This window comes from Anomalospiza imberbis, chromosome Z (genome assembly GCF_031753505.1).
Source record: "Anomalospiza imberbis isolate Cuckoo-Finch-1a 21T00152 chromosome Z, ASM3175350v1, whole genome shotgun sequence".
In the NCBI taxonomy this organism is placed as follows: domain Eukaryota; kingdom Metazoa; phylum Chordata; class Aves; order Passeriformes; family Viduidae; genus Anomalospiza; species Anomalospiza imberbis.
Window position 1 is genome coordinate 66,705,293 of NC_089721.1, and position 9,844 is coordinate 66,715,136.

General features: G+C 42.8%; 1 protein-coding gene across 1 annotated transcript; it reads right to left on the reverse strand.

Annotated features, from left to right (window-relative positions):
• Positions 1 to 264: 264 nt before the first annotated feature.
• Positions 265 to 9,527, reverse strand: BTF3 (basic transcription factor 3). The gene is made up of 6 exons (XM_068177489.1): positions 9,392 to 9,527; positions 9,033 to 9,101; positions 4,304 to 4,417; positions 3,909 to 4,110; positions 1,102 to 1,158; positions 265 to 615 (listed from the first exon to the last, which is right to left on the reverse strand). The coding sequence occupies exons 2-6, from the start codon at positions 9,099 to 9,101 to the stop codon at positions 569 to 571; spliced, it is 489 nt and encodes a 162-aa protein (XP_068033590.1). The 5' UTR covers positions 9,392 to 9,527; the 3' UTR covers positions 265 to 568.
• Positions 9,528 to 9,844: the final 317 nt, after the last annotated feature.

Genomic DNA, 9,844 nt, shown 5'->3' on the forward strand with positions numbered 1-9,844 from the left:
TTTCTCAAATTCAGTAGGTTACAACGTGACTTACATCATACCAAGCTCTAACCTGCAATTCTGAATTAACCAGAAATTCACTGATTAAGTCCAAAAGATTTCATTATGCATAGAATTTGTTTTTTTCAGGAGCCAGCTTTTTAATACAGCAAAAGGAGGATGCTCTGAAGAAAAGCAAAATATTTTAAGATTGTTTAATATTTAGGACCTGTTGTTTAATATGTTTGTCCCTGTTTTTCTGACAAAAAAAATCACACCAGAAACTTTGTTTTACATTTTTATTGTATGCCAAAGTTCATTAAAGATGTTTGCTTGTATAGAAGTTACTCAAAAAATGTGTCTAGGCAGAAATTTGTTAGCAATCTGATTTATTTCAAAGCATAGGTTTGTTCAGTCAGGTCACAAAAATAATAGTGTACAAGCAGTAACTAAGGAGCTGCAGATTCAAGGAGTTTACAAATATCACAGATCTTGAGATCTCATCAGGAAATAAATCAAGGCAGTCACAATATAAAATAGCAGCTCCATGTAGCTTTTTCAAGTTTTAATTTTATTCAGGAGTGACAGTTCAGTTTGCCTCATTCTTCGAAACTTCATCAAAGTTTTCAACGAGATCTAGAAAAAGATTGTTGGAATTAAAGTTTGACCCACTTCCCCTTTGCTGAACATTTTGGGTTTGAATTTTTTTCCTAAGTCCTACTTCATATCAAGTTTTTACACCATAAAAACTTTCAGCTTGTAAAATACAGAGCAAATATCGCTCAACCAAAGAAATTTTGGACAGTTCATTAAAAACCACAATTCTAAAAGAACTTAAATTCACTATAACAACTGGGCAGTTATTCTGACAAGGTAGTTTCTCATGAAATATTAGATAATGATCTTAGTCGTAGCTATCACTTCAACACAAAACCAAAATACTAGCTCAAACTGCGAAGTCTCTTGTGGTATCTGAAATTAATGAAATAATCTCCCCATAGAAATTCTGTGACAGCAGGTCACTAGAGATCACTCCTACTATCCTTGGTCTGATCTTATGCTATGTGTAAGATCTCTCAACAAAATTCACTTCCTTTTCTTCCACTGCATGTTTGTTCTTACCTGGAACTTCATCATCATCATCTTCACCAGTAGCAAGTGGTGCTTTTCCATCCACAGCTGCAAGAGCAAATAGTTCAAAAGCTTAATTCAAGCTCACCATAGGCATTTTGATTTATTGTTTAGCTTTGTGTTTTTGAAAACATTACCAAAGATTCTGGGCTAAGCTACAATGCTTTATCCAGTTCTGTAAATAAAACTCTTTATCTAATGCAGGAAGTTTACACTCCCTTTTTTACTGATAATGCTCAAACAGACCAGTAGTAAAATTAGAAGATGCATGCTAAACAGCATACTAGTCACCGTCTTGTATGTAGAAATTGAGTGCTCTGCACAACAATAATTTCCAATATAAGTGGAGATTAATTTTACCAGTTTTTCCTAAAAGAAGGTTAGTTTGTGGACTACCACATGGCTCTTAAATTTACATATTTTACATCACCAAGTTTTAAGGACTAGAAAGGATCTTATTATCCTACACATCCAAAGAAAGCTGAGGTGCAATTGTGAAGTTGCAGGCAGACACAACTAGAAGTACTTAAAAGGTATTACTTTTCCCTGGCAAAGTCAGAGGAATATGGAACTGAACGCACAGTTTTACACTCCTTAGGTGGTTGAGGTGACTTAGTGTTCTGATCCACATGTTTGCTGACTCAGTAATTTCTTTAGCCATTCCTGGTTACAGTGGTAGTGAGACTTAACCACCTCCATTGTAGCAGACCAGTGACCATCTGCCGAACTGGGCAGAAGTATAATGCTATAAACAGGTATCTCAAGTGTCTGGGTGCCTGTGCTGCTACTCTACAACTATTCTTAGCTGTACTGTCAAGTTATCTCTTACTCTCTACTACCTTAGCTTTATTCCAATTAATCCTTCTCAGTTTTTAAGAAAAGCATGAGGAAAAAGATGGGTTCTTACTAGATCTGTACATTAATTTCTAGAGAGTCAGAACTGATAAATAAACTTTGTTTTGAAAGGACTTGGGACAAGGACATCACTGACCTTCATTTGTTTTTTAAGCAGCAGAAAGTTGTTAAAGCTTAAGTGCATCTCAACATCAAAAACAACATTTGAAAAGCAAACCATGTCATTTCATCCTAAATTACCTGCATTCTCTCTCATCCCCAAGACCAGTCCAAATTTGCTTTAGCATCTGCAATCATCACAGATGCTTCACTCATTGATGTTAGCCTTCCAAATCTAGCTGACAATGCTGAATAGAAAGTTTTGTGCAACTAGTTCTGGCATCCACTCTTAGTGAAAGCAATAGCCATTTTCTAGAACATAAAAAGTAATCACTTCAAACAGGCTTCCCTCACTCTAAAACTCCACAATTGAGCTTAGACTATAACCTCTTATAACTAGTTTCTCATTGTTATGAAAAAACAGAACTTCAGCAATCATTCTAAATCCTTCTAAGTACTCTTTTCTTTCAAGCTCTACTACTATCACAAGTCACACAGGTGACATTAGAAGAAACTATTTGAAGATCATGATAAAGAATACTTTGCGGCGTTTGTTTTTCTCTGCCCCGGTCTCGGGCAGCTGGGGGTGCCCGGCTAGGCACACTGATTTTCGGTGAGACCGGGGCTGCCGCGTGGGTGCAGACCTCTAGGGCTGAGCCTCCGCGTGGGTCTGCCGCCTCCGTAGCCGCATGCTGAGGCAAGATAAAGGGTTAGAGAGAAGGCGCACTCTGCCCGCAGTGCTGAGAACTGTTTATTCCCGTGTGGCTGCCGCAGTGGTTGCAGCAGCTGTTCCCAGGTGTGCGCGCGGGCAAAATGACGACTTAGACAAAGGGAACATTACCCCACACCTTGAGGACTACTTCTAGCAAAATTTTTTTTATTGGTAAGTTGCCAGGATGGTACCATCAATTTTAAGAATGTAAACAGAGGCTACCTTGTTGGCAACAAAGCAGATGGAGAATAATAAATTAACAATCAAATTAGAACTGCCAAAGACTGAAAATGAGACAATTATCTCATTTTTTCTATGTTTAGGCTGTTCTATATCTTTAAAGGAATGGGCTTAAGATATTTCAGAGAATAGGACAACTGCACACACAGGACACAAGGAATGTTCCCAGTGTCAACAAGTCTTTCACCCCTGATTTTCATCCTGTAGCAGCAGCACCTTTATCAAACACTATATATTTAAGTCCCTCCTATATTTTTCCCAGTCTTAGATGGAACAAATGTTCATACTTTTATATTGTTTTAAATATGGAATAGGAAGTTGGTGTATTAATTCTCATATCAGCTCTGTTCTCTACATTGCTTTACACATACTGAAATTATAATGTACTTCTTTATAAATACCCTGTAATTTCTTCCTAGTTATCAAAAAACCCATGGAGAAATACCTTCACCACACCCATGAGGGAGAAAAACTATTGCAAGATATCTGTAACATCCCTCTCCCCATTACTTACATTTCCATTCAAAGTGTCAAGAGATACACTCAAGCTTATCCTTCTTTAAAACCTAACACTTACAGAGTAATTAATCCACCCAGCTATAATGAACACAATATGTCAAAATATGGCAGCCACATCAAGAAGGAAAGTACCAGAAAATCAAGTCTGTCTACAGTTTTCCAGTGCTAACCCAGCTGTAAGACACACTAAAAGGTGACTTCGCTTGTCATTGGGTTTGAGCTATAAATAAAATTGATTTTAAAGAGTATGGTTTCTTTATAAGCATTTTGTAACATGCTTGCAGACAACAAGAGTGCACGGAATGTCACTGCTGCTATAGAAGTAAGTCTCATGTCAGCTGCCAGCATGAAACACATTCAACTTTCAACCTACATTGTTTGGGTAGGGCTTCTGCCAATCTCCTGAGGCTGGTCAGACTGTCAGCTCCGAGCTGGTTTAGGATGCTAGGCAGCATTTCTGTCAGCTGTTTTGTCTCAGCATGGCCGGTGATAGTGAAAGTGTTAGCAGCCAGAGATGCCTGAACTTTTGGGTTATTGAAGTGAATGACTGTTCCTTGATTGGTAAACATATTTACCTGCAAGAAAAAAAAAATCCAGTATTTGAAGCAGTCTAACAGGATTTTTCAATTTAACAGGAAATTAAAATTCTTAAAGCTCCAGGAAGACCTATTGATAATTTACAGACAAGTTTAGGACCTATGTTACTTACCAGAAAATTGATTTAAACACATTTTCTATTTAAATATTTTTTTCCTTCAAAGCAATTACCTCTTCAATTCCAGAAATATTGTTGACTCCCAGTTTCTTCAACGAAAACTGAAGTTTTTTATCATCTGCTGTAGCTGTTCTGTGAACAACCTTCTTCTTTCTGCGGGCAGTACCCTTTGCAAAAAAAAAAAAAATACAAGGTAAAGCTTAGTTCTCACAAACTCCAATCCTAAGGGCTGTGTAACTACTTTATAATCTCTACAAATCAAATACTGCACCAGTGTTTCAGTGAATGTAACCCTGCTGACCAACTGCACTGCAGCAGTCTTTTTCTTGCACTAAGGCAAGATTTGCACACGTAGGAGAAGCATAAGATTTTAGGAAGCAATGCCATCAGAGAATATTTATTCCACAAATGTTATGGTTTACTGCAACATCTTAGAAAAGGGAAGTTGCAAATTTACCCTTGTTAACCCAAGTCATCACAAGACATAAAACTGAAGAATGAACAGTTCCAAGCAATTTCCAAAAGTTATTAGTTTTTCCTTAGATTATCTTTCTTAAATTATAGCCAAATTTTGGTAAAAGTCAGAGGCCATAAAGCTATGAACACATCATTAATAAATGTATATGAGAAATGTCAAAATACTACATTTTTTATTCTAAATAGCCATATTTTATCTGATGAACTTGCATATTTGAAGAATGCCTACTTTTCCAAAATATTTCATAAGTACATTTTTAATAATACTTCTGGTGTTCTAGACCAACCCTGTTTAGAAACCAAACAAGCAAAGTTAAGTTGTCCTACAGACCCAAAGTTCTAGATTTCTCCAGGGAAGTAAATGTCACACATTAGAATATATATATTGATATGAAAAAGCAGAAAATGTCATTCTCCAGTTGCTTACACAAGGGTTCAGGAAAATCTGACATAAAATGTCTGTGAACAAGTGAAACTTAGCTACTTTTTGACATAATGTAACTAATAATCTAAGTCCTCCCACTCCAGACGCTCATCTACCACCTGCAATTAAGAAGCAAATGTGTTGCTGCCTAGTCGTATAAATAGTTGCAATTCCTTTTCAGTTTACTGTCAGAAGTTTCAAAGTTGGCTGGACAGTAACAACTCTAATATAATTCTGTTACCAACAATGAGGAAAATTAGGGCCAAATTCATATGAAACTAACACTTGGAAGACTACCACTCAAACATTTAGGTTTTTGTCTAGAAAACTTGATATTCACACCCTGCTACTGTTGGGTTAGCACACACAGTGGTTTAAAAACTACTAAAAGTAACAGAAATGCTTTATTTTAGTGCCTTGTTGTCGTGGTTTGACATGGAAGTGATTCTTTCAGGAAGTTGGGTCAAACCAATCAGTGGTCAAGTTTGGATATTGGCGCCTGGAGTGACCACTGAAGGTGTGGATACACCTCTGAGAACACAGGGGGTTAAAAGCAGGAACTCCCAAGAGCTCGCTCTTTTTGGTTCCGGTCAGGGTGCTGTGCAGATCTCCCCTGCCCAGCCATGGGGCTGGGTGGGGGAGGGGAAGCCATGAGGCCTGGTCGAGGTGAGCCGAGGGGTAGAAGGACTGGAACCGATCCAGCTCCTGTGGACGGAAGGGTGGAGAGAAGCGGAGATGTCTTTGTCATCCCCCCCCAGAGGGAAGAGACAGAGAGTCCGGACGGCACCGGACGGCACCTGTAACTTTGCTGGCGCGGAGGAGAAGGAGGGGTGGGGGAAGGCGCCCAGCCTTGGCCTTGGGAATCTGCTGGGCAGAGATATCAGCCGTCCAGGGAGTCTGAGCTTTTAACCCTTTCCTGGGAAATGAAGGCTTTGTAAAATATTACTCCTTCTTGATTTGAAGTAGAAGAGAGACAGTCTGGGATCTGAGATGATGGAAGAGGAAATTGTTGAGTTGGAAGGAGATGATGGAGTGGCTTGTGGCTGGACTTCTCTTGTTAGCCATAGACTGAACCAAATTCTCCTGACAGAAGCTGCACTTAGGGTGATGAGGTAGTGGGCCAAGAGACCTGTTTCTGTGATTACCAGCAGAGGAGTGGAGAGAACAGAGGAGAGGTGGAGAAGGTGTGGAGAAGCCCTCTATCTTCAAGGAAGAAGAGGAGAAGAAGACCTCTGTTCTTGGACCCTCAGCCCCAGGGGAAAATGGAGGGGGACTGTAGTCCCAAAATGAGAAACTGAACTGTTGTCTCTTTTGGTCCATGGCAAAGCATCCTTAAAGGAGCCCTATGAGCAGTCTGTCCATGCACGGTGGTGAGAGCACTGTGACATGGAAAGGAGAGTGTCACCATGGCAGATTTTCTCCGGGCGGTTGCCATGTGTGACATGACAAGGGTGGCAATTGTGTTTCCTGGGAGTCTGTGGCACAGGAGAGACTCCTGTCTCCCTTGATGGACTGAGTATTGATTATCTGAAGGGTGGCAACTTGATCAGGATCCTGGGTGGTGTCTCGCCATGGGTTTGTTTGGAAATTAGGTGGGAAGAGGAGGGGTGTTTTGGAAAGTCGTCATCCAGGATTTAGTGTTTGTAGTTTTTCTAGTAGTAGTAGTTTAATAAAGTTCTTTTCTTTGTTACTAAGCTTGGGCCTGCTCTGCTCTGTTCCTGATCATATCTCACAGCAATTATTTAAAAAAGTACATTTTCATGGGGGCGCTGGCATCGTGCCAGTGTCAAACCATGACACTTGTCTACCCAAGAATTGAGCTAGATAAGGCATATGCTAAGTCCCTCTGGACAACAAAATTCTCAGTACATTTCAGAACATGACATCTTGAATCAAGGAATATGGAGGAATATGTACCTCCTTCACACCCATCTCAATTTACACGGCAACAATGCAATGAAGATATCACAAATAATTTCCCATTACAAAAAAGAGAAAAATATGGCAGGTTCAGGCATTCCAACTATTTCACAGGCCAATTTTAAAATTAAATGACCATTCTAACCTTTGCTTAATGTCTATAAAGGCCCAATATTGACCAGCAAGCTGCAAGAACTGTAATCTGAATGCATGCTCTCACATGATGGACATTAAAAGCCTCTACAGTCAATAAACACACACTGGTTAACATGGATATAATCAGTAATATAATACAGGAGTTCTCTAATTAACCATTAACATATACCAAGAATATGCAAAAATTACCAAGGTAGTTAATTACTACATAAACCCTGTTTTAAAGCTGCCTAAATCTCCAGCTATTGGCAAAAAGAAAAAAAAAACCAAAAAAAAAAAAAAAAAAAAAAAAAAAAAACCAAAACAAACAAACACTGGAATGAAAGCTCCTGGAAATTCTGTCAGCAAGAGAGCAAGAGTTCTGAATAATTTGTAATCTAGAACATTGTGTATACTCCCTCAGGTATGAAAGATTCTGAAAAATTCCTGAATAAAGACTGACACTGTAATTAAAATGTTTACTGTCATATGACTATATTAAACATACTTTTCTCACCTTAAAAGTAAACACACAACACAAATAAATATATTCAGATGTAACAAAATAAAGTTTTTCTGATTATATCAGTCTGCAATTACAGCAGTATGACAAGTGTAGAATTTTCAACTTCGTGCAGAAAGGCAAAAAACTGCCTCGAGCACCTTAAGTATTTCTGACAAGTCAGTAACGTAAGATCTCTAAGATCTGTATGAAAACTATACCCAACCTTACCTGCTGTAAGGTATACTCACTTCAAATCCCACACAGTTTCTAAAACAAGCCGTAGAATTAACATGGGATGGCTGCAAGCGGAGTACAATGTCCATCTACTTCAACACTCCTACTATGGGCAGAGACACTTCTAACTAGACCAGGTTACTCAAGAGTCCCATCCAACCTAGCCCTTAACACTCGCAGGAATGTGGCATCCACAGCTTCTCTCTCTGGGCAACCTGTTCCAGTGCCTGACCAGCCTCACAGTAAATAATTTTTTCCTAATATCCAATCTAAACCTACTTTCAAGTTAAACCCATTCCCCTTTGACATCCTACTATGTGCTCTTGTAGTCTTGATGCATCTTTCCTGTAGGCTCCCTTCAGGTACTACGAGGCCACAATTAGATCCCATTGCCTCTTCTTTTGCAGGCTGACCAGACCCAATTCTCTCACACTGTTCTAAAAGGAGAGGAGCTCCAGCCCTCTGATCAACTTGCTGTCCCTCCTCTGGACTCCCTCCAGCAGGTCCATGTTCTTCCCATGCTGGGACCCCAGAGCTGATGCAGCACTGCAGGTGGGGTCTCAGCAGAGCAGAGCAGAGGGGCAGAATCCCCTCCCTGGCCCTGCTGCCCACACTGCTCTGGATGCAGCCCAGGACACGTGTGGCTTTCTGGGCTGGGAGTGCCCATGGCTGGGTCATGTCCAGCCTCTCACCCACCAATACCCCAAGTCCTTCTGGGCAGGGTTGCTCTCCATCTCTTCATCCCCATCCTGTGTTGGTACCAGGGGTTGCCCTGACCCAGCTGCAGTACGCTGCACCTTACCTTGCTGATGATGAGATTCCCATTCACCCTAATACAGAATATTAAGTGTGCTGTAACAAAACGTACACAGAGAAAAACGTCTGGAGATTCAGTTACTACATACTGCACCTACAAAAGTGACTTCAGAGGGTCCTGGAGGAGCACAAATTCCCTTGAGGACAGTCCAGCAAAGCTGAGAGCACTCGGGGCTGCTCCACACACCCGTTTCCAGGACCTCTTGTGCCAGGCCCGATATACGGGCAAGGACACACAGTCCCGATGGCAGCGCAGGGAGCCGGCTCCTACCTTGCCACCGATGCGCACTTGGGCCTGAAGCTTGGCCAGCTTCTCCTGGTTCATGATGGTCTCCTTCATCTGCGGAAACAAGAGCGCCCGGAGCAGGCGGGTGTGGAAGGCAGGTGGGGCACAGGGGGCTCCGCAGCCGCCCCTCACACACAGCCGCACGCGTCCTCCGCGGCACCCGGGCAGCCCCGCCCCGCCACCGGGCCGGCCCGGTCTCAGACCGCGGGCACAGCCGAGCCCAGCCGAGCCTCCCTCCAGGCCCGGCCCGCAACCGCCGTCCCTTTCTCCAACCATCACCGCCGCCCACCGTCCCCGACCGAGTGGCGCTCCCCTCCCGGCCGCCCCCCGCCGCCCCCCGGTACCTCGGCGAGCGGAGGGGCGCGAGCGCGGCTGGAGGCGGCGGGCAGGACGCGGGGCCGGGATCCGCACGCGGGCACAGCGAGATGGCGGCCGGAAGGAAGGAGGCTCGCGCCGGGCCGCGCGTGCGCCGCGCCGCGCCCGGCAGGGGGCGCCCCGCCGGCTGCGGGGCGGGCGGGGCGGGCGGGGCGGGAGCGGTTGGCTTGGGAAGGGCCTGCCGTGCTGTTGAGGCCGCCGCGTCAACCAGGGCCACGGCCGGTCTTCTTTAGACGACTTCGAGGATACTGACTCTAGCACCTCCCTGGGGAACCCACTTCAATATCTTCTTACCCTTTCTGTGAAGAAATTCCTCTTGATGTCGACCCCTCCCCTTGCTGCACCTCCTTTCACATAATTGTAGAGAGTGATAAGGTCACCCCTCAGTCTCCTCTAGGCTAAACAACACTGCTCCCTCAGCT